Consider the following 25,479-nt stretch of genomic DNA (forward strand, 5'->3'; position numbering starts at 1 on the left):
ATAGATAATCGATTAACATCGGATATTCAAGTCTGTTCAATTCCTTAGGCCTTGGAACCCCCCAAATGTTCGCAGGACGGCCGAACACAATCTCATATGGGCTAAGCCCTACTCGAGAGTGTACAGTAGCCCTGGTCGATAAGAGAGCTAGAGGCAAAGCGTCGGGCCATGATAAACCAGTCGTTGCCTGGATTTTAGCAAGCTTCAATTTCAGGGTGCCATTATATCCTTCCACCAAACCTGCTGACTGAGGATGATTAGCACTATGAAATTTTTGGGATATTCCTAAACCACGACACACACTCTTCATCACACTTCCCACAAACTCACTTCCTTTGTCCGACCATACAATCCGAGGCATGCCGTACCTGGGGAAATACTCTTTGAGCAGAATTTTAGCTGTGGATAGAGCAGTATTATCCTTAAGAGGGTAAGCTTCAATCCACCTGGAGAATGCGCATACTACGACCAACACATACTTCAAATTGTTGCATCTCTCCATATGGATGAAGTCCAATTGGATAACTTCGAAGGGACATGTAGGAGGGGCAAAATGACCAGGTGGAGTGGGGGTGCCCTTACCGGGATTATGCATCAAACATACCATGCAATTCTTAACCACTCTCTCTGCACATTTAGTAATCCCATCATTCTTCCATACAGGAGACAATAACTTGCATATGCCCTTCGAGCTAATATGTGCTGTGCCATGGGCCATTGTAACAACAGCAAGCACATATGCATCCGGTAACATCCATCCCTGTTTCTCTGACAAGTCAACCCAACATCCATTCTCGTCTAACTTTCCAGTGCTTTCTTTCCACTTAGTCTTTTCCATTTCAGTGGCCTCATTCTGTATTTCCTTCACACTCTCCACTGTGTCCTCACACATGCTAGTTTCTGCTGGCCATCTTACTGAATTCGCAACGTACATTCGATTTGTCAGATCTCTAGCTGTCTCTTTAGCAGTTTCGTCTGCAAACGCATTACCACGACCAACATCATCCGTCACTTTTCGATGCGCACTACATTTAATTATGGCCACCTGCTTAGGCAATGTGAGTGCACCTAAAAGGTCATTCACAAGCTGTCCATGCTGAATCTTCGTGCCATGCGACGTTAAGAATCCTCTTTCTTTCCACAATCGCCCAAAACTGTGTGCCACACCAAAAGCATACTGACTGTCTGTAAACACATTCACCCGCTTTCCTCTGGACAACACACACGCTCTTGTCAAGGCGACCAACTCAGCTGTCTGGGCCGAGTTCTGACTCAATCTCGCAGTTTCCACAATCGTACTCAACGTCACTACAGCATACGCAGTCGTCACATCACCATTCGGTAACTTAGAACAGGAACCGTCAACATACAAAGTACCATCGGGATCTACCAATGGAGTATCTTTTAGGTCGATACGACCCTTCGTTTCTTCCTCAGTTCTTAGATAACAGTCATGTGATGCTACATCACTTGACTCCGTGTTGATCGGCAATAATGTTGCTGGATTCAACACATTACACCTTTTTATCCGTATATGACTAGCCAGTAATGTCAGCTCATACCCAGACAACCTTGCGCTCGTCAAATGTTGAGTTTTCGTTCGGTTCAAGAGAGTGTCAACTGCATGCGGAACCATCACCGTGAGCATATTATCCATGACCAGACCTGCGGACTGTCGAATGGACGCCGCAGCTGCCGCTGTTGCTCTTAAACAACTCGGCAAAGCTCTAGCTACTGGGTCTAAGGTCGAAGAAAAATATGCGCAGGGACGCTGTTTGTCACCAAATTGTTGCGCCAGAACACTCAACGCACAACCATCCCTCTCGTGAACGTACAGTGTAAACGGCTTACTGTAATCAGGAGTACCTAACACAGGAGCCGAACACAACGCATCACGTAATTCAGAAAAACCTTTTTGACACTCTTCAGTCCATGGCAAAGGAGTCGGAACATCCTTGCAGGTGAGAGCTAACAATGGTTTCGCCAATAGTGAAAAATTTGGGATCCATTGTCTGCAGTATGACGTGATACCTAGAAAGGCACGTACATCTCTCTGAGTTTTTGGCACAGTCATTCGGGTAATCGCTGCAATTCTCTCTGGGGTCAACCTTCTCCCTTCTTTTGACAATAAGTGACCTAAGTAGGTTACTTCTTGGCAACAATATTGCAGCTTGGAAGGTGACACCTTGTGATGTAAATCACATAAGTGCCGCAACAACGATACTGTAGCAGTTCTACAAATATCTTCGGTATCAGCAGCTACCAACAGGTCGTCAACATACTGAATCAAGGCTGCGCCTGCCGGTAATACAAATGAATCAAGTTGACTTTTAAGGGCTTGATTGTAGATAGACGGACTCTCACAATAGCCCTGTGGTGCACGTTTCAGTCTAAAACTGCGACCACCTAATGAGAATCCGAATAGGTCTCTGCTTTCCTCAGCAATCGGGATACTAAAGAAAGCATTCTTTAGGTCGATCACCGTGAACCAGGAGGCAGATGCTGGAATCAGGGTCAACAAAGTCGTGATATCAGGGACCACGGGGAACTGTGGAATCACGATTTTATTTACTTCTCTCAAATCGATTATGAAACGGTACACAGGAGGTTTAGATGGATCAGTTCGTTTTAAAATGGGTAACACAGGACTATTACACACATTTCCCCGAGTTTCTTCAACGACGTCCTTTTCGATCAGATCGTGCACAATCGTTAATAGCGCCCGTTCTCCCTCAATGGAGATACGATACTGAGGTATACGTGGCAATCGCACATTGGGTTTCAGCTTGATCATATAAGGTGGGATGTCCAAGAGTCCCTCGTCATTGGGACCTGTGGCCCATAGAGACGCAGGAAGGGAGCTCAATTCCGGCGGGAGTTTATCGATCGACAAGTACATAGGAGAGATTACTCTTCAACCTAATGTAAGCTCCACTCCTTCAGGAGAGCAATACAATGTCGCATATAACCGTTTTAACAAATCCAAGCCCAGAAGATTCTCACCACAACCAGTAGATAGAATCAATGGAGCCTCCAGCTCACGAGGGCCAATTGTACGGGGTAAAGGGCTAGAGACAGGATTGCTAACAGGGGCGCCAGAGAATCCAACGGAAACATTTGTTAAGCCGGACAAAGGTGCGCCAGGGAGTTTCGAATGCATGATGGAACTTTTCGTCGCACCAGTGTCTAACAGAAAAGGCTCAACTACGCCAGATGAAGCAACTGCGACGTAAGGCCCACTTTGATCAACCGGAACTGATACTACTCCCTCTCTCTGTCGGTGGCTGTCCTAGTAACGATCGTTTACAACAGTTTCATGTTCAACGTAATAGTCGTCCGCATAATACTGCGCTGATTTATCGGACCTTACATTTCGCTGGTCAAAACAATTAATCGCGTCCGAGGACGTATTAGGGCGCTCAGTCTGATTTTGGAAGGTACCGCGACCTCTACCTCGAGATGATTGTTGAGGACCACCACAACCCCCTCGTGCCGATACACCATTAAGGCGATCACGTAAAGCCGGACAATCATATTTTATATGTCCCTCTCTTCTACAATATGCACACTGGTTATACCCAAGCGTAGATCTGAAGTCAGAGGAGTCAGGACGTGACTGTATTCTGGAGGATTGCGATTGTGGTCTATATTGCTGTTGCGAATCATTTTGATTTGAACGTGGAGGATATGCTTGCTGCAACAAAACCTTCATTTTGAGCTCCTTCGTTTTCTTATCTACACAATCACTTTCTTCTTTTTCCCTATTCTCATAATATTGAGCCATTGCTAATATCTGTGCAGTGGTTGAAACAGCCCATGCACTTTCTGAATTCTTCAATTTGTTGCATAGTTCAGGTAACAAATTTAACACGAACTTATCAACGAATAACCGCTGACCTCCCTCAGTGCTCATATCCTGACCACTATGATCGATAAATGCTTCCTCGAACCTAGTAAAGAAGTCCGAGACACTCTCGTCTTTCTTTTGCTTACAAGCTGATAATTTATCCCAGTTCACCCTCATCGCTGGCATGAGCGTTTTCATAAGTGTAATTATTCTCTGAGGTAGATCCGTAATTAACTGCTCAGGCTTAGCCCCACCAACTTGTCGGCCATCAGCTGCTATTAGTGCAGCCCAATCACCGCCTAACTCATGCGCATGATTTTCCTGACGAATTTTCGCCCAAACCGGTTGTGGTACAACGTTACCGAACAGCATGTCGATGTCGGCAATGTTCATAATAGTAGCATCTACCAATTGAGACAACTCTTTATAGTAACCCGCCGGATTCTTGCGTGGATCAGGCAAGGACTGTTTGACCTGTAAGACTTCTGATCGCTTCCATGGGAGGTGTATCCAAACTCTTTGAAAATGTGGCAAAACTGGGGGAGCAGCACCAGGATCACCTGGCATCCACACTGGCGGGACCTCTCTCATAGGGTACTGACCAGGAGCCACTTTCCAATTCTCAGAGTCGTCATCAAACGACACTCGAGAAGGCACTGTCGACCTATGGGCTAACAGTCGCTCTAAGGCACGTCGTACATCTCCACCTACAATCATACCGCTCAAAAATTGACTCTGAAGTTCAATCATATCGGGCGGTACGTTATCTAAATTGTTATTATACCATTCTTCCCTCAAAAAGTTACACATTTCTTCGAACACGAATCTCTGTGTAGGCTCATTAAACTGAGAAAACGTCTCGAAAAACATGCGTGGAGGGTAGTTGGCAGGATGTCTTATCCACCTATGTGCCATTGTCACTAACGTCTCTTTTTCCCTTCCACTAGGGATCTGACTCCGTCTTTGGGGAGTTTCAGAAGTATCGGATGGAAATAACTGACCAGAAAGCGGTGAATAAAGGGTAGCAACAGTGTTAGGGATACGATTACGAACAGAAGGAGAAAGGAGAGCAGGAGCCACAACGTTTGAAGTGACGGCCGACACAGCAGAAGCAGGCAAGGTAGTCGGGGTGGCAGGGACAAGAGGCTGAGAAGGTACAGGCAAAGGAGCAGTAGGAATAGAGACAGGTGGTGGGACAAACGTAGGACCAACACCGGGCTGACCCGCAGCCGCCGGAACAACAGGAGGGACAACAGGAGGAACAACAGGCGGAACTACAGGAGGAACTACAGGGGCTGTAGCACCCTGTGCATAAGGAGGTGGCGATTTAATCAAATACGCTAACAAGGAATCCTCCTTTAAATCCTCTTCTTTCTTATCCTGACTAGCTGGTAAAACCGGATAACATTTGTCTATCCTCATGTGATGTAGTCTAGTGGAAACTTCTATTTCTTTTTCTTCTTTATCTCGCTGACATTGTTGTACAACTTGCATTATCGGAACGATCCCTTCTCTTCGATCCTTTTTAAGCTGTTTGATTTCTTTCTGCTTGGCCTCTTTACGCCACAACCGAAAGGAATCAAACATAGCTGGCCTAGCTTTCTTTCTAAACAATTTAGCTTCAAGATTATCTAAAATCGCAAGTTCAAAACTTCCGTGCGGTGGCCAACTAAGGACACCATCTTTTTTCGTGTAACGGACCCAATATTTATTATATATAATAGGGCCCACACCATGTCGACTATAGAGCTCATATATCGGAGTTCCAACTGGAGGTATCGGACACGAGTCCTCCAACCGGGAATCATTGTTGCAACATTTAAAGAAACCAAGAATACCACTATGGCTAGGCATCGTGCACACTAACCTAGTATCAAACTTCAAGGGTTACCGAAGTACTGAATCTTCGTGAAAGACAAAACCCTCGGTTTTTGGCAATTGCAACTGTCAAATAACAACTAAGAACCAACAACTAAGAACCACAAATGCAATGGAACCATGCAAACAACAAAGCTTCAACAAGCTGAAACAACAACTAAGGACTGGGAGCGACCCACAAATACTTAACTGAGAGCTTCAATGGCGTCACCAGGAAGGCCCGTCTATCGTCTCGCTGTACGAAAGGTCTACGCCAGGCGTCGAAAACAGGTCGACAGTCAGGGCATCGGTCCGTCGCAGCCGTCAGGAGGCGGGAATCTTCGCGGGAAAAATCTTCGGACCACTTATTTCGACAACAGGATCGATGAAGCGGGGTGCACCTTTTCCTCGGAGATTTCACACGAAGTTCCTCACAATCGTCAGGCTTTGGACCGGTACCGCCGATGTCGCCCCGCGTTGGGCGCCAACTGAAGGACTGGGCTATTTAAGGCCCAGCGGTGCCAGGGAACAACACCTAAAACCTTCGTGGGATACCTGTTCTGGCGCACTAAAGACAGAGACACGGGAGACTTCCTTCGGCGTCAAAGATCAGTGTTTATTACTGCAGGGATGCAAAAGTCATGAGAAGTACAACAGAGTGTAGGTTCCAAGAGTCTGCTTCGAATTGCATTTGTGTGTCGCTCTCTTTTATACAAGATCTTGTCATTGCACAATATGTAAGCAAAAGGTTACAGCTCAGTTCCCACAGTAAAATTCAAAGGATCGCTTTCATGTATTCAGAGCTCCGGAACATAATTACATTAACATCACCAGTTCCAACTGTAAAAGCACATCTTCCCACCATTAGGTACATTCCACTTGAGTTGTAAATAAGCAAGAGAAAGAGACAAGAACAGCTGCAGGGAAAATCAGACAACAGGGAGGAGAGAGTGTGAGGATAATATTGGATGCGTAATCGTGGCTTAAAAGGGCTTGATCCCAGCACGTGCAAGGCTGAAACAATAGACCGGCACGCCAGGATCACCTCCGGGCAGAGGCAACTGCTTTAGCAGTGTCCCCCCCTACTCATAAAAGACGCATGAAAGGAATATACTTCCACCGTAAAGCTTGGGAGCAGAGGGTCACGATGCGGGCAGTTGCCTGTTCGCTGACTACGTGAGGGCAAGAAACAAAATGGATGCCGTATCTAAAATGGAACCCGAGGGCTCATTGGTAAAAACCTGTAAATTAGATGAATTCTTCTGAGTAGCATGGCGATACCGCGTACACTTACTAAACTCGTCATTTACGGTTCATAGATACCACACTCGTCCATATTCGGCGATGCCCAAAACGTCGTGACGATTTTCACGGAACCTCACTGTTGGAGCCCTGAGCATTTTTAAGGTGCCTCCTGGCGCATCCTGCCCTCAGGCGCAGCGTCCCTGCCGCAAGGCACGCTGGGAGATGTAGTTTCCTACCTCCCAGCAGCGATGACGAGAGCTGTTGCAGTGGCGGTGGGGATAGCAGGCACACAGGCTCAACGGGCTCCCCTGTGGTGATGAGCAGGGCTGAAACAGACCCCTATCTGTTATTTCTATTGTGCGAAGCTAGCCAAAGGACAGCAGAGTGCATTTTATGGTCAAGGGGAAACTTAAGGTCATTGAGTATTAGGAGATGAAGCTGAGCTGTGAGCAGTTAATAGATTGCATTGTAGTGTTCTTCTAAATAGGTGGGTCTTAATCACTTTCCTATATTTGAGCAGCGTTGGGGGCGTAATGATGCATACAGGGATATTGTTCCAGATCCTGAGTGCACAGATGGAAAAAGCATGTTGTTTTGCTTTTGTCATTTTAACATTTCTTAGTTTGCAGTATAATGATGTCCTTGCTGTGGCTGTGCCGTGAACCAACCAGAAATGTTGAGCTTGTCTACAAGAAAGGCTGGTTTGCTGCTTGTAATTACTTTGCAAATTATACAGTATGTATAACAGCGACTCAGTCTGATTAATTTAGAATATTTTAAAAATCTTATTGGAGAGGCTGAACTAGTCCTCTCAATGTCAGAAAATGAGACAAACTGAGACATACAGGGCCCGATGCACAAACGTAAACTGAGTCAAAAGTCTATCTTTATGACTTTTGGTATTCACAAAGGGCATTTACAAGTAGTAAAGTTAGACTTTTGTCTCAGTTTAACTTAAGTGTTGGTCTTAAGTTTAACTCAGACTAGACTTTTTGTCTCAGTTACACTAAAAAGCAAAAGTTAATTTAAACTGAAACAAAAGTCTAACTTTACTACTCGTAAATGCCCGTTGTGAATACCGAAAGTCATAAAGTTAGACTTTCGTTTCCGTTTACCTTTGTGAATTGGGACCTCAGTTTTCACAATATTTGTGAGCCACCACTAAAACTGAGCCGCATCACTTGTTACTTTCTACTTTGTAGGTGTATATTAACATGTGTCTAGAGATATGGTTAAAAAGTGTGTTTCACCATTTAGCAGAAACTAAAAAGTATGGGTCTAATTCACAAAGGTAAACTTTGCCCAAAAGTCTAACTTTACTTCTTTTCGGTATTTAAAAAGGTAAGTTATTACTAGTAACTTTACTACTAGTACCTTACTAGTAGTAAAGTTACTAGTAGTTACTTACTTTTGTAAACTCGAAAAGTTGTATAGGTAGACTTTTGGTCTAACTTTACCTTTGTGAATCGGGCCCTAAGTTTAAACTTGAAGTCTAAGGTTAGACTACAGGTCTAAAGTTAGACGTTAGGTCAAAACTTAGACTTGAGATCTAAAGTTAGACTTCAGGTGTAAAGTTAGACTTCAGGTGGACAGTTAGACTATTGGTCTAAACTTAAACTTCAGGTCTAAGTTTATCTTTGTGAATCAAGCCCATAGAGTCTAAGGGGCATATTAACAAGGGCCATACCTCTGCTTTTTTGGCTTTTAAAGCCAAAAAAGCTGAGGTAAAAATATCTCCCTATTTACAAGAGGGTGATAACATGTATTAGTGCATGTTAGCACCCTTTTACCCAACGCCTCCCTTTGCATCTCTAATGAGATGCAAAGTTGGCGTCACTGGGCTGTACAACCTTGTATATATCGTTGATGTTTACATCGCGATATTTACAAGGCTGCCCACGCATTTTAGCAGATGTTAGTTTTTGGAGCGTTGCTTTCGCCAAACACTAATGTCTGCTAAAATGCAGACTTAGCTATACTTATCATTGGGGGTGGATTATGCTGATACCATCACAGGGTCATATCAGCAAGGTTATCGCCGTTTTCCATGGAACATTGCTGGAAAACCAGTGATGTTCCATGGAAAACACCGCTATCACTGGGAAATTATCAGTATTGTGCTATGCGTTGTTAATACAGCGCTAGCATGGCAATAATTTTCTGCGATAGCCGGCGATAACTATTTTCTCGCTAAGCGCGGCCAGCGATAATTATCGCTGCCGCTTGTTAATATGCCCCCAAATTGTTTCATGTAATGACACTGAGAGGACTAATCCAGACTCTCCAGTTGTATTTGAAAAACGTTCTTAAGAAATCTGAAAGAATTGTATACTGTGTAAATTTCCAGATCCTAAGGAATATAGGGTCAGTCCACTGAATCATTGTCAGTCGCCTTTAAAAGCATACACCAACAAGAAAATTCTAGAACAAGAAAACCAACATTACCCATAGAACCCACAGTATGTAAAACAGATCACACTGCTATATTACAGTGTAAAAGAGAAGTTGCATGTTAAATTATTTTGCTTGTTTTAAATGTTAACATTGATGCTATACCGAGCTTTAGCCTATATAAGAACATTATTGAAATTAGACGATCCTTTTCAAGGCTATGTTGATTTTCACAGGATTCACAAGTTAATTAATAAATGCAGTGACAGAATAAACTATTTTCAAAAATCTTGAAAGACAGCTAAATAAAGATTAGAAGCAATTTTGTTTTGCTCCTTCTTATGTGATTATAGCATTGCCAATTGTGCCTACTATTTTTGCAATAAAGGATACCTTTCTGGCTTTGTCACATTAGGAACATTCATTTAAATATTAAAGGTAAGACTGCAATATATTAATTCTGTTGCATTTACTGTTGACCAGGAGAAGTGAAAGGAGATATCCTGATCAAGTATGGTGGAGCTTTATTACTATCTTCGCTTTTACCAGCATGTGAATACTTCAACAAAATCATCATAGTAGATTTTGTGGGCGCTAGTCTGAAAGGTATCAATCAATGGTTGGATAAGGAGCCTGGGATTATAGTTCCATGTGAACTTGAAAAAGACAGGTAAGATTTTAATGTGAATTGTATTTGTGCCTTACAATTATGTTTTTTAGGAGCACTTAAAGGCTTTGATACTGAGGCTTTTCTTTCAAGTATTGAGCCTTTCATTGATGTTTGAGGCACTACGATATTATGCTCTCATTACTTTTTTTGTCCACAATGTTAAATCTGTGTGCATCCATAAAATTCTTATCACCCAACATTTTCACACTTCTTGTGATAAAAATGGTACCCCACTAGCAGAATGGGGTTACACCTGGGGAAGGTATTTCTCCCACACTGATATATGCCTAACGGGGACAAGTGCTTTAAATTTGACACTATGAGGTAAGCGCACTGTGTACCCTGACGTTACAGTGTCTGAAAAAACCCACCAAGAATCTCTTTGTTCACATTATGAATTAATTTTCTAGAACAAAAATCCTTCGAGTATTGTGTGTGGGGGACAAATCATTCTCGTCCACTACGCTGTGAAGGTAGTGAAGTAGATGAGAGTACATCTCTTTTAATAGGTTAACTTAGTTGTGGAATTTAGGAGTTTTTTTAAATGTCCAGTGCACTACTTCTTGGTATTTATACTTTTTTTATGAAGGTCCTGTATTTACAGTGAAAACTGCAAAAACAGCAAAGACTGCTAAATTGTATACAGATTGGGCTTCTGCATGAAAACCAGCAAGCATTTCATAAGGAAAGTGTATTTTGTCTAGGGTTATTTACAACTAGTGAAAGGTATGCATACACGTACAAAATGCTTGAGAATGACCTGCACCAACAAGCAGTCACACCAGAGAATATGGCAACAGAACAGCTCATGAGCATAGAAAAAATGGAAAACTTTGTGAACAATGGGTAAGCCAATAATTGGGAATTACTTGAGAGTATATTGTGTAAAGAAAAATGTACACATTCACAGTACTGCTACACATACAATAATGCAAAATACAGATGATATTATGACAATCAATAAAAAATAATCTTCACCCATTTGCAAACAGTTTCACAAAACAGGGGCATTCAAATACCTATAGACCAAAGGTTTTGTTTGGAATAGGACGCTTTTCTGATTTGTGCACTGCCTGCCTGAAATCGAGGGACTCGGTGTCCTAGGGACCATTGCTACAAGGAGGAGGGGGAGCCAAGCAGCACTCCCGCGCCGCAAGCACTAGTTGCCTCCTGCGGCGCGGGCCGCACCCGGGCCAAGCCTGGGCCAAGAGCGGGCCCGTCCTGCCCTCATCATCAAGAGGAAGAGGCAGGACCACCACCCTTGGTCCTGCCATGTGGTGACTGACCTTAAAGAGGAACCAAAGTATTACAAACCAGATTTGCCAAAGAAAACTCTTTAGAAGGAAGATTGAGCACCTTGCACTTTGCCTATGGACCCCGGACCGAGCAGTACACACCCGCACTTTATCACGGACCCCTGCTTGCCCTGCGAGGAGGGGCCATGCCGTGGTAGAGGTGGAAGAAAGCCATATCTCCATTTCAGCAATCCTGCAGCGCAGAAGATCTAGCACTCTGCACAATGCCTCAGGGATGTCTTAAGGATTTTGGAGTCCCCGGGCCAACTGTAATTTGAGACCCCAGCTCGGATCAACTGTGAATTTATTATCCATTTTCAGCTATTTTAAGCCCTAAGCGACTATGGTCTGGTCATTGACAATCCTCTCTGCTGGCCCTCAAACTTTTAAGGGGATCCCAGTCCTTCAAGAGGCCTCAATTCAGTGCAAAGCCTGTGAATATTTATGAGATATTGGAGACCTTCTCATATTGTGAAGGTGGCCCCATCATTTTTGCGTCATTTGTCTGTCTGGGACTCACCTTAAAGGTTAATGACGGGGCCCCTAGAAAGGCTGGGGCCCTGGGCCAGAGCCCACTGTGCCCATGGCTTAAAACGTCTCTGCTTTGCCTACAGGCCCTGAAACGAGCACTGCGCACTTTATCACGGCTCCTCGCTGGCCCTGTGAGGAGGGGCTAAACTAGAGGTGCAGAAACTCCAGAAATTAATCTCAGCACTCCCGCAACCCTGACGAGCTCAGGCTGGGCCACCACTCTGACCAGTTTTCTCTGGGACATTGAGACATTAAGAGCACAGGGGTGAATCCCTTATTTATGTAAATGTGGGATACTTGTAAAGCGCACTGTTACTCTACCCGAGTGTCCTGGCGCTGTAGACCGCTGGGAAACCCGTCCTGGTTTTCCCTGTGAGATGGTCCCTTTCTGGGTATCTCCAGGGTGAAACCAGGCATCCCCAGCGTCTGTGGGGGCCGTTGTAGAGATGAGGCAAGCTTAATGCCCAGAGTTACCGAGTGTGTTCCCTGGTTAGAGTAGGCACTGAGGCGAGAATTATCGAGTCCGTTGACCCTGGTCCAAGACCCTGCCGCGTCGGGAATTGAACCCTGGTCCCGGGCCGTTCTCTGCTTACGGGTCTGCCGCCTCTAACCAGTGAGCTACACCTCTCCATTTATTCATTGTTCTTTCTGACAAAACTTTGTAATTTGTCTTGGACCATCCTTTATAGACTATATGTACTCGTGTGGAGGAGAAATATAGTAAACTGGAATAACACTGTGTATTTCATGCCCCAATATGGACCAAGTTTGGCTAAAAACATCATTCCCGATTCTCAGTGGCACTGGACTTATAATTGCCCTGCATAAGGACACTAATTATCACTGTGTCTTCCACTTTATTGATTAGAACCTATGGGGTTTTGTAATGTTTTGACCTCGAGGGGGCAAGCTATACAAGATCCACGGTATTACATAGTTTTTGTTATTTAATAAATACGTGCGAGAGATGGGTAAAAGAAAGGCAGTAAGTTTAAGTTTATCAAAGTCCTCAGGGGGTTCACAGCAGTCATTAATGAACCATTTAACAAGGGCGATGGGAGCTATAAAGACAACAAAAAAACTTGGTGGAGCAGACACTAAATCAGGGTAAAATGGGGGGAAGGTTGGCCCCCAGTACAGAAACTCCCGTTGGAAATGTTTCTCAGGAACACCAGTCTGAGGCTACTGGAGACCAACAACCCTTGAATGGATGTGTACAAAATGTGTCAAATCATATATATATTAGCGAACAGGAATGTGACCCTCAACCCCCTTCGAAGCGCCCTAGAAAACTTGCGGAGGCTTCAAAAGCTTATTTTTTTTTAAAAAACATAGTAGTCAGTCCGTAACCTCCCCAAAAATATTTTAAATCATGATGAAATGTAGCACATCCGAAGTAAGTAAGAGGGGTCAGTCCCTCACTAATATTCTAATTATAATATGGGCGACCTTAGTAAGTAAACAGAAAAAAATTGAATAACTACATACATTTATTAGGGACGCCATGAACAATGTATCAACGAGGGTGGCCTCAATTGAAGATATTATAAACAAGCATTTAGGAAATCAGCAATGTTCCTCTAAGGCCAATCTTGCAATGTGCCCAGTTAGAGAGCAAACATTCCTGCATACTGACCAACATCAGTTGGGAGTAGGTCCTAACGATTCTAACTCAACATTGGCAGCTGCATACCCTCCCGGCGCTGTAAAGACAACTATGGGCTCACTTCCACTGTATACGAACACAACTACTGATAATAACACTACAAGAACAAATTTAAGGGCATCAGTAACACTAGACACTAGTTATAACCAGTCAAACCTGCCCCCACCTTTAATTAACTCCCAATCAGATTTGTGTATGCTGGACTTACCGCCGGCAGCGACACCTTACACGATAGTCCTGGCCAATGTACCGAGATTATCGTCTCAGGCAATAGAACGCTGTGATGCTCTGAGAAGCAAAGTGCTATTCTGGTTGAGCAATAAAACTGGGCTCATAGAGGCATTATTCGCTGAGTTTAAAATGGCAAGAAGGATCATCTGGATTGGCAGAGATCATAAAACGCTCCAGGGTGATTGTGTGGTACTGACATTTAATTCTCCACAATTAATTAGAGTGATTTTGACCAGAGCAGCAAACCAATTTATAACGACTTCTGGTATTAACATAGTCCCTCTGTGATTCTTCTACCAACCGTCAAAAGTACCTTACACTAGAATACAAAGGGGGGATCCTTACAAAAAATACTGATCACACTTATAATGTCACTCTATATAATCATTTTGCCACCCTGCCCACATCAGAGGAAGTAGACTGACTAAATGCAACAGCCACACACGCTGCTGAACCCTGGGACGCTCATTTATACTTGACATCTGTTACCCTGCCTCTTGATCCTAATTTGATAACACCTCTGGTAACAAACATTAACCTAGTTACACCTGTACATCCCTCAGCTTGCACACTGGGTATAATGGTTTTCCCAGAAGAACCACTAACCATAAAGACTCCTCTTAGTAATAAGCAAAGTGAGTAATGAGGATAATAGCAGGACAAACATCTGCTCTGTACTACTTTGGAACATGGCAGCTTTGCGCTCCAAATTTATTAATCCCTCATGGTTAGATTATGTAGAGGACTTCAACATACTATGGGGCATATGTATCAAAAACCGTTATTGCAATTCCCAAATAGCGATTTTTAGAGAATCGCTATTTGAGAATGGCAAAACGGGATGTAATAAAAAATGTGCAAATATTCATGCGATTCCTTGGCATTTCTTAATTGCGATTCGCAAATTGCGAATTGAAATTAAGGAATACCTTACCATTCATTCCTATGGCTAGGAGGTCCATAGGAATGAATGGGAAGACATTCTCTATTTCTGATTCGCAATTAGAGAATCGCAAATTGAGAATGCAATTTCAAGGGTGCCAGGGTGTCAAAAGGACACCCTGTTGCACTCCTGAAATATGTATGTGTGGACATGTGGCGCACAAACATGCCCTAAGGGCATGTATGTGTGGCACATGGCACTTTGCTCTTTTTAAAGAATTTGCAAATTACCATCAACTGTCAGTTGGTGGGAATTTGCGATTTCTTATGCCAAATTTGCACTGCTTAAGTGCTTTCTACATCGCATTTAAGGAATCGCAATTTGTGATCCTTTAAATGTAATGGCAACATTTTGCAATTCTCTAATTTGCGATGCTGTTTTGGGACGATACATCACAAAAGGCCTTTTCCCGTTCGCAAACGGGCCGATTCTGATGCCCCAGTGTCATCAAGAAACATGGGTGGAAAACAGTATGCATATCAATGGATGCAAAACATTTCACACACCAGCAATATCATCTGTCCATGGGAGAAATAAGGGTGGCCTGTGTACATATGTATCCAACTGAGTTAATATCAAACAAATCGAACTAAAGATTTCAGATATTTATTATCAGATTGTGATGTTTACTGTGGACCTAATACATTGTATAGATTTTCGGAATTTTTATAACAACATTCCTAAAGATCGGTCAATGGAGGTTCTGAGAAAATTACGGAGCGATATGAATAATGCTCAGAATGATATTGCTAAAGATGTTTGTTTTATTGGGGGTGGGGATTTCAATTCTGCATTGTGCCCATATACTGAGGGAAACATATGTGGATTAATGTCTGATGATGGAACTGATCATGTCCATTTCCCTCATACAGCTTTTGGGGATTATCTAAATGAAATAATGTTTTCACTTGATCTCGGCTAACCCTGGGCGTGAAATTCCGTTCCGCTCGCAGAAATTGCGATAATTTGACATTTTCGCTTTCTGCGGAGAGCGCGAAAATGTAAAAAATTCCGCGATCCGCAGTGTACCGGAATTTTTTTTCATGCTCGCGCTATAAAAATACGTTCTCTCGCGCGCGATCGCCTTTCCAGGATCCCCGCATTCGCCGACAAGTTTTCGCGATCCGGTTGCGTGCTCCACGAGATGTTAGATTGTTGGTAGCCATTTTGTGCTATCTCGCGCCCACAAACACGTCATTCGTCTTGAGATCATGCACCGCGAGAGTATGAGATCTCGAACACGTCATTCTCCACCGCGAGAGCGTGAGGACACGAACAAGTCATATCGACCTCGACAAGGAGCGAGAGAACCCGAACACATCATTCTCCACCGCGAGTGAGAGCGTGAGGCGCAAACACGTCACATCAAACGCGACAAGGAGTGAGAGAACCCAAACACGTCATATCCAACGCGACATGGAGCGAGAGACTACGAACACGTCATTTTGGACGTGCCATCGACATCCGGCGGAACTAATGTGAAGCTCGAGAACTTGAACATGTAACATTTTCACTTTGGAGAAGAATATCAGCTCTAGCAGCATAATACCTTCTGCAAATGATGATTTGGATGAGAAAAACTCTTCAGATTGACATTTGGCTGTCCTTTTTTGTGCAAGGAGTCCTTTTTTAAAATGGGGGAGAGGGAGGAAGTGCCACAGAATCTCCAACTTCCTGTTCCCGTCCAGCAGGCTCCTCCCAGTGCTTTGTCCATCTCCTGCTCATTCTGCCTTTGAATTTTGAGCTAGAAAGATCACTCTTTTTGTCTGCTGCATCATTGCCATTGGATTTGAGGATTTTTGAACTGGATATTTTACAAGTAAGTGGTTGTTGTGTCTGTTTGATTGGGGGTATTGCAGTTGTTGCAACTGCAATTTAATTTTGGTCACTATAATTCCTTTTTTTTTTTTTAAATATTGTGGGTAGTAGTAGTCAGTAGGGTCACAGCTAGTCATGGCCTCATGGGTGGGTGCATGATGAAGCAACTGCACCTTTGGTGTTTTTTGAATGTATTTCATTTTCAAGCATCAATTAGGGCATGGATGGAATTGGATTGAGTTGGAAAATGATTTTTTTATGTGGGCTTTCTGTTGTTGGGCCTGGCCATTTGGCTGATGGCCATTTAGAAGCCTATGCCTGCAAGCTTGTCTGACCTTGTCTGCCAACAGACCTGCTTTCATCCAGTAGGTTCAGAGCAGATAGCCACAGCTGTATTAAAGCAGTGTTTCTGTGTGGTCTGTTGAATTTAGACATCATTTAGGGCATGGATGGCATTGGATTGAGTTGGGAAATGTGAATTTTGGGGGGTGGGCTTTCTGTTGTTGGGCCTGGCCATGTGGCTGGTGGCCATTTTGAAGCTTAGGCCTGCAAGCTTGTCTGGCCTTGTCTGCCAACAGGCCTGCTTTCATCCGGTAGGTTCAGAGCAGGTGGCTACAGTTGCATTAAACAAGTCTTTCTGTGTGGGCTGTTGAATTTAGACATCGTTTAGGGCATGGATGGCATTGGATTGAGTTGGGAAGTGTGTTTTTTTGGGGTGGGCTTTATGATGTTGGGCCTGGCCATGTGGATGGTGGCCATTTTGAAGCCTAGGCCTGCAAGCTTGTCTGGCCTTGTCTGCCAACAGGCCTGCTTTAATCCAGTAGGCTCAGAGCAGGTAGCCACAGCTTTATTAATCAAGTGTTTCTGGGAGGTCTGTTGAATTTAGACATCATTTAGGGCATGGATGGCATTGGAATGAGTTGGGAAGTGTGTTTTTTTGGGTTGGGCTTTCTGATGTTGGGCCTGGCCATGTGGCTGGTGGCCATTTTTATGCCTAGGCCTGCAAGCTTGTCTGGCCTTGTCTGCCAAATGGCCTGCTTTCATCCAGTAGGCTCAGAGCAGGTAGCCACAGCTTTATTAATCAAGTGTTTATGTGTGGTCTGTCGAATTTAGACATCATTTAGGGCATGATTGGCAGTGGATTGAGTTGGCAAGTGTGTTTTTTTGGGATGGGCTTTCTGATGTTGGGCCTGGCCATGTGACTGGTGGCCATTTTGAAGCCGAGGCCTGTAAGCTTGTCTGGCCTTGTCTGCCATTAGGGCTTTCTGGTGCTGGGCGTCTTAAAGACATGCCTTTGGTGTGTGTGTTTGGTGTGTGTTGGTGTGCACCCTGGAGACCTTTTTGGGGCCTGTGAATTTTCATATTTGCATTTTGTTGCATTAAAAAGGCAGAGCAGTGTGCTTTGTGCATCCTTTGCCTGGCTTTTATAGGTCTTTTGGCAGCTCCTGGTGTTTCCCAGGCCCCCTGCTTGTTGCTTGTGATTTGTGAGCGTCCATTTGGCTGGTGGCCTAGTTTTGTGGTGGGAGTTATTAGTGTCCTGCTTTTGCCATATAGTCCTGCGTGGTTTTCCTTTTAGCTTACTGCTTCCATCCATCACCCCTTTTGCCAGCAGCAGCTCCATAAATGATGTGATGCTCAAATAATTTAATGGCAAATAGGGTCCACCACACTTCCATTACATTGTTATTTTGGTGGCTCTTGTACTCTTTCCTATCCTTCCTGAGAGTGTAGTGTGTGTACACAGTAGTATAACATAGCCCGTGTTGACAAAGTCTCAGAAATGGATAGACTATATATTTTGTTTACACTAGTACAGTAATAACTGAACCATAACAACAAATGCAACATTTCACTGATGTTATTCTCCTGGCTTATTTGCTTTTAGGTGCACAAAAAGCCAGAGGAGGAGGTGTCATAATCATCACCCGTTGTACTACCTGCCAGACAGAAGTTCTGCTGCGCATCACGTTCACGTGTAACCACAACTTGTTGTGCATCTGCGTCCTGCCTGACATCTTAAAAAAATGACCCCAAAGAAAGGTACCAGGTCCAGTACCAAGAAGGTTGCCGGTGAGAAGAAGGGACAGAAAAAGGAAGTGCCATTAACCACGACTGGTGTGCCGGCCAATGTTTTTTTGGGACCAAAAAAGTTACGCTTGCAGCAGCGTTGTCCGGGAACCAAGCTAGGAGCAGCACCTCCGCACCTGCGGTCCAACCCAACTAACCTATGCCTAAACCCTTGAGTGTCGCAGAGGTAGCCAGTCTACTAACAAGCAGCGATGTTGAAATGTCATTATCGCAAAGTAATAAACAATCAACGCAGGCGGAAACTCAGCAGATAAGTGTGCAGCTGCAACAACAACAGCAGCAGCCGCAACAACAACAGCAGCAGCCTCAACAACAACAGCAGCTGCAACAACAGCAGCAGCCGCAACAACAACAGCAGCAGCCGCAACAACAACAGCAGCAGCCGCAACAACAACAGCAGCAGCCGCAACAACAACAGCAGCAGCCGCAACAACATCAGCAGCCGCAAGAACAGCAGCAGCCGCAAGAACAGCCCATAGTAGTTGTTGCTCCTGAAGTAGGGGCATTTCAGGAAATCGAGCTTCCTGCAGACAAAGTGGAGCAAACCACTGTTTCGGAAGATCTATTGTCTTCCAGACCATCAGCAAGGAAAAGGAGGCTTAGCCCATCAACTTCTTCTTCAAGCCCCACTTCTGATGATCATGATGCCACTTGGCAGCCACCAGCTCAGTCAGAGAGTGATGCACGCCACAAAGCAATGCTTCTGAAAAGGAAGGTTCCAGAAAAACTTAGAGTTATGGAGGTAGATGTAGAAGAGTCGGATGATGTTGATGAAGACGAGCCAGTCATCATGCACATCACTCCTGCCCCAAAGGGGATGGAGACCAACATTCTCACCCTATCCAGAAAGACTGCTACTGAGCGGGATGTAGCACGGATACCACCAACACAGGTTACACCACCAGGACCTCCAGCTGCAATATTTTCAAAGGCCCGGCAGGGACCTACTACATCCAGCTCAACCATCTCAGTAGGTAGTGGTAGTAAAAGTCACAGTGTAGCTGCACAGAGTCACATTCCAAGCACACCCTCCAGTTCATCTGGTATTGAAAGTGGCACATCCAGCAGTGCCAGAAAGTTCTCCTCCCCAGTTTGGGACTTCTTTTCTGTTAGCGCCAAGGAGGAGAACGTTGCTATTTGCTCAATTTGTCACACAGGTGTTCGGCGCAGTAAGCTTGGTACAAACTACGGTACCGGAGGCCAAGCAAGTCATCTCAGAATACACCACACTATCGTGTGGGAGAATCACCTACTACACTTAAAACAAAGTATAAAAACTCAACCCATTGAAATTGGGCATGAAGAATAAGGGGGCGATATTATTGCGGTGAAAGGTGAAGAAGAGGGAGGCATTTCTAGCCATGTCCCCAGTAGTGTAGTGGTACCGCCCACATCATCCTCAGTAACATCTGAGTGGCACCGCAGTAAGAGCCATGCTCAGAGTCAGGCTGAGACACCAAGGTGACCGAGTACTGCAATGAGACAAACTGCAAAGTTGAGCCTAAGTGGGTTAATGAAAACAACATCACCACAAAGGAAAGTAATCCAGCCTACCATTCAGAGCATGCTTAGGTTGGAGGGGCAGTTCCAACACAACTACCCAACGGAACAGTTGTACAATGCGAAGCTGGCTAAAATGTTAGCACTGGACCTTCTCCCTTTTTCATTTGCGGAAGAGGTGGGTTTCCTTGAATTTGTGTCAGCCATCTGCCCTAAATGGAAGGCCCCCAGCTGGTCCTATTTCGCAAGAATTGCTGTTCTGGCACTATCTCATGATATGCTGGAATTGGTTGGACAAGCTTTGCAGCAGAGTGCTGTTCACAATATCCACATGTGACCAGTTGCCAAGCCACAGATTACATGTGCATCACTGCACAGTGGGTCTCTTTTGTGGGGGTTAAAGATACTGCTGTAAACATTTTGGAAGAGTTTCGCAGCAAGGTTTTTGAATGGCTGAGCCCAAGAGGGCTTAGTATTGGTTTTGTTGCAACAGATAATGGCAGTAATGTACTTAACGCCATGAACCTTGGTTCCTATTTCAGGTTTCCGTGTTTGACTCACTGCATAAACATTATAGTTCAAGACTTTCTGAAAAAAAAACCATAGTCAGCGCCTTACTGACCATCTGCCGAAGAATATGCACTCATTTTAGCCATTCTTTTAAAGCTCGGAAGCAGCTGAGGATCATTCAACGTGAATATAACAGGCCAGTCAAAGCACTCATCCAGGAGGTGGCAACACGTTGGAACTCAACGTATTACATGCTTGATCGTCTGTTTGATTCAACAACAACAAAATGGCCAGATAGATTGATGTAATGTATTGTAACCACACCTAGCAAATACTCCTAAGCTGGCATACTTTTCATTTAGTAATTTTATACTTATTTCATGATTTTTTCAAAACATTTGGATATGTCCTGACATAAAAATACTCAAATAGCAGCATTCACATGTGACACAAAAGTACAAATAAACATTTTACAAACAGTGTGAATAAAGCAAACTCATGGAAACACCATATATAAACGAAACAAGAGAGAAGAAAAAGATGCCTCTTAACCATACATTTCATGGGGCACCAGTCCTTGTAACAGAAAACAAAAAAGAGACAAACAAGCGGCCATTCACACCCATCTGTAGGCCTGCTTATTTGAATGTGCTGGAAGTTCGTATTTACAAGGGTCTAGTAACAGGGAACTAAATCCTGAATTGCAGTCCTGTGACACCCTTTCTAGATTGTGTTCCAGCACAGGGTCAACGCGATTTGAACCCGGACTTTATTTTCGGGTTCTCCTCAGGACTTGGACTGGACACTGGCCTTCACTGTGGGACATACAAACAAATATAAAATTGGTGTAAGGAAAGACTTAACAAATTGCACTAACTCAGACTGCAACACCATTTCAGTCCACCTAAATGTACCTGTCATTCTTTAAATCTTCCCAAACCAGTTGCGTGAAGTTCGTGGGGAAGAAAAGGCACTCTGCAAATACATCCAGGAACCACATCAGTATTCCATTATGCAGTAACAAACATGACCGAACATCCATGTCTGGTTCTCTTATCCATACCTCAAAAACCAATGGCTTGGGGCCCGCTGCGCGATGGCTTATGGGCAACGTGGTCCTGCAACCAGTAATATTACATATTTAGTCGAAAGTTCTATGTGTGCCAGCTATTTCCGATAAAGATAAACATTGATTGTGTTCGCACATACCTCCGGACTTCTCTCTTAATAGGATCCAATCGAGTAGACTTCTTGATTGTTATATCGTGTGGCAGTTCTTCAGTGCGTGTATCTGAATCTATAATGTACAAAAAATTGTGCTCCTGGCGCTAAACTGCAAGCCTACTATGCCTTACCGTATTGGGGCGTGATGTTGTGCAGGCGAGTTTGCTTACTTTTTCGGCGCTTCTCAGTTCATCCGTTTCCATTCCAGAACGCCGACCTGCCGACAGCTTCAGCAACCGGCGCCGCCACGCAATACGTAAGGTGAACGAGTGCGTACGGATTGTATTAGAAAGCGTCTTCTAGCTCCCTGGGGCACTTGGTAATTGTAGTGTACGCCTCTTTGCCGCTTAATGATTGTCTAAGAAGATGAACAGGCTAGCACTTTATAGACAATTTCTTGAACTGTCATCCTTCTGTCCTCCGAATCATAATATGCCCAAAGACATAATGACTTTTGAACATGCAGTGTTATCAGCACTAAACATCTTTAAGAAGAAACGCTCCTTTGTGCCTTCGAACATCACACGACAACCTAAGGAGGCTATCAGTGTCTTGAAGAACCAACGGGACACCATCATTCGGCTAGCAGACAAAGGATGAGTGGTGGTCCTATGGTCAAAAGATCAATACAGAGCGGAAGGTTCCAATCATGTGTATAACTTGGAATGGTACCGACTGATCGCCCAAGACCCCACTGTCCAAATCTTACAGGAAATAACATCCATTGTGAATGAAGCCAAGGGCATCGGTATTTTGGGGCCAAAGGAAGCTGAATATCTGATAAAAAAGCACCCACGAACACCCCATTTGTACTTTCTACCGAAAGTCCATAAGAATGCTTCTGTACCGCCCGGACGACCTATCGTCTCAGGGTGCAATTCCATACTAGAACTGGTGTCCAAATTTGTTGATGTCTTCCCGAAACCATTTCTACCCGAAGTACCATCACACTTACGGGATACTATGGAATTCATCAATAAAGTTGAAGGATTTCAATTTGACCCTGCAACTCAGATCCTCGTGACAATGGATGTAGCATCTTTATATACGCAAATCCCTCAACAAGATGGACTGGAAGCAATCGAGTTGTACCTTGATAAAAAAAAACGCCCCCACAGAGTACCGACGGACCTCATATTGCATTTGGGAAGGATCAGCAATGACCTTGGAAGAATTCTATGTATGGTTGAACAACCGCAGCCCAGACATCAAATTCAGCTTGACCTATGACTGCAAATCGTTATCCTTTTTGGATGTGGAAATAAGATCTACTCCTGATGGACTAATATCCTCCTTGTATCTAAAAAAAAACAACACAAACAATGCATTACATTATCGGAGTTACCATCCAAGAAATCTCAAAAACAACCTCCCCTTGGACAATTCCTGAGGGTAAGGTGGAACTGCTCTAGGGCAGAAGATTTTGAGACACACGGGATGGCCTTATGCCAAAAGTTACACGAAAGAGGATATCCGCGCAAACTTGTCAAGCACTCTATAAAAAGAGCACGCTGGACCCCAAGGGAACATCTTTGGAGAAGAAGCAGAAATCACCAACTGAACGCATTGTGTGCGTTTCCAAGCTCGGTCCTCATACACAACCAGTGCAGAAAATTATCCGAAACCATTGGCATCTAGTGGAAGACGCTATCCCCAACATTGGAAAACCTCTGTTCGTTCTTAAAAAAAAACGCAGCATAGGGCAACAAATCACCTCGACACGACCTCCAGTGAAAAAAGGGGCCCAAAGTACGCTATTCGGTCTCAGTTCAGTCATAGGGCATCATAAATGTGGAACGTGTTCAGTATGTAACAACACAGTTGAAGGCACATTGTTCACGGATGGCACAAGGTTCAGGAAACACGATCAGTTTACAAATTGCAAATCCAAATATGTTATATATGCAATTGTGTGCCCGTGTCAAAAAATCTACATTGGCAAAACAACACAGGAAGTGCGACATCGGATTATCCAACATCGCTCCAGGGTCAAGAACAAGGTGCTGATAGCTCCATTAGTTTCCCATTTCACAGAAGGTAATCATGGTCCCAATGACTTCAAGTGGACTATCCTAACATCAATAAAAATCACTGAAGGTGCAGGAGGGGACCCTGACCTTCAATTGGCCCTGAAAGAGGCCTTTCTGATAATGAAATTCAACACTGCTTTCACCGGTCTCAATGAAATTTCTGAGTTGAGTAACCTGAGATAATTGCATTTATGAGTAGTACAACATCGCGAGCGAAAAATGCATTCCATATGGCGACTGGCAAATGGAACAGCTTCGTTTCTTGTAAACCTCATCTATTCCAGTTCAAGAAATTGTCTATAAAGTGCTAGCCTGTGCATCTTCTTAGACAATCATTAAGCGGCAAAGAGGCGTACACTATAATTACCAAGTGCCCCAGCGAGCTAGAAGACGCTTTCTAATACAATTCGCACGCACACGTTCACCTTACGTATTGCATGGCCGTGCCGGTTGCTGAAGCTGTCAGCAGGTCGGCGTTTTGGAATGGAAACGGATGATCTGAGAAGCGTCGAAAAAGTAAGCAAACTCGCCTGCACAACATCACGCCCCAATACAGTAATGCATAGTAGTCTTGCAGTTTAACGCCAGGAGCACAATTTTTTGTACATTATAGATTCAGATACACGCACTGAAGAACTGCCACACGATATAACAATCAGGAAGTCTACTCGATTGGATCCTATTAAAAAAGAAGTTTGGAGGTATGCGGGAACACAATCGATGTTTATCTTGATCGGAAATAGCTTGCACACATAGAACGTTCGACTAAATATGTAATATTACTGGTTGCAGGACCACGTTGCCCATAAGTCATCGCGCAGCGGGCCCCAAGCCATTGTTTTTTGAGGTATGGATAAGAGAACCAGACATGGATGTTCGGTCATGTTTGTTACCACATAATGGAATACTGATGTTGTTCCTGGATTTATTTGCAGAGTGCCTTTTCTTCCCCACAAACTTCACGCAACTGGTTTGGGTAGATTTAAAGAATGACAGGTACATTTAGGTGGACTGAAATGGTGTTGCAGTCTGAGTTAGTGCAATTTGTTAAGTCTTTCCTTACACCAATTTTATATTTGTTTGTATGTCCCACAGTGAAGGCCAGTGTCCAGTCCAAGTCCTGAGGAGAACCCGAAAATAAAGTCTGGGTTCGAAACGCGTTGACCCTGTGCTGGAACATGATCTAGAAAGGGTGTCACAGGACTGCAATTCAGGATTTAGTTCCCTTGTTACTAGACCCTTGTAAACACGAACTTCCAGCACATTCAAATAAGCAGGCCTACAGATAGGAGTGAATGGCTGCTTGTTTGTCTCTTTTTTGTTTTCTGTTACCAGGACTTGGACCCCATGAAATGTATGATTAAGAGGCATCTTTTTCTTCTCTCTTGTTTCGTTTATATATGGTGTTTCCATGAGTTTGCTTTATTCACACTGTTTGTAAAATGTTTATTTGTACTTTTGTGTCACATGTGAAAGCTGCTATTTGAGTATTTTTATGTCAGGACATATCCAAATGTTTTGAAAAAATCATGAAATAAGTAAAAAATTACTAAATGAAAAGTATGCCAGCTTAGGATTATTTGCTAGGTGTGGTTACAATAGATTACATCAATCTATCTGGCCATTTTGTTGT

The 25,479-nt window shown here is 43.9% G+C and overlaps 1 protein-coding gene across 2 annotated transcripts in view; it reads left to right on the top strand.

The window, feature by feature from the left end:
* LOC144825012 (nicotinamide N-methyltransferase-like) overlaps positions 1 to 25,479 on the top strand; it is a 231,243-nt gene that overhangs the window by 9,917 nt on the left and 195,847 nt on the right. Inside the window, exon 2 of one of the 2 annotated variants that reach the window (XM_078683925.1) lies at positions 9,824 to 10,010. In XM_078683925.1, coding sequence (XP_078540051.1) covers positions 9,824 to 10,010 — 187 coding nt within the window. The remainder of the gene's footprint in view (positions 1 to 9,823; positions 10,011 to 25,479) is intronic. The other variant, XM_078683927.1, reaches the window with a different exon arrangement.

Source organism: Lissotriton helveticus, chromosome 3_1 (genome assembly GCF_964261635.1).
Source record: "Lissotriton helveticus chromosome 3_1, aLisHel1.1, whole genome shotgun sequence".
NCBI lineage: Eukaryota > Metazoa > Chordata > Amphibia > Caudata > Salamandridae > Lissotriton > Lissotriton helveticus.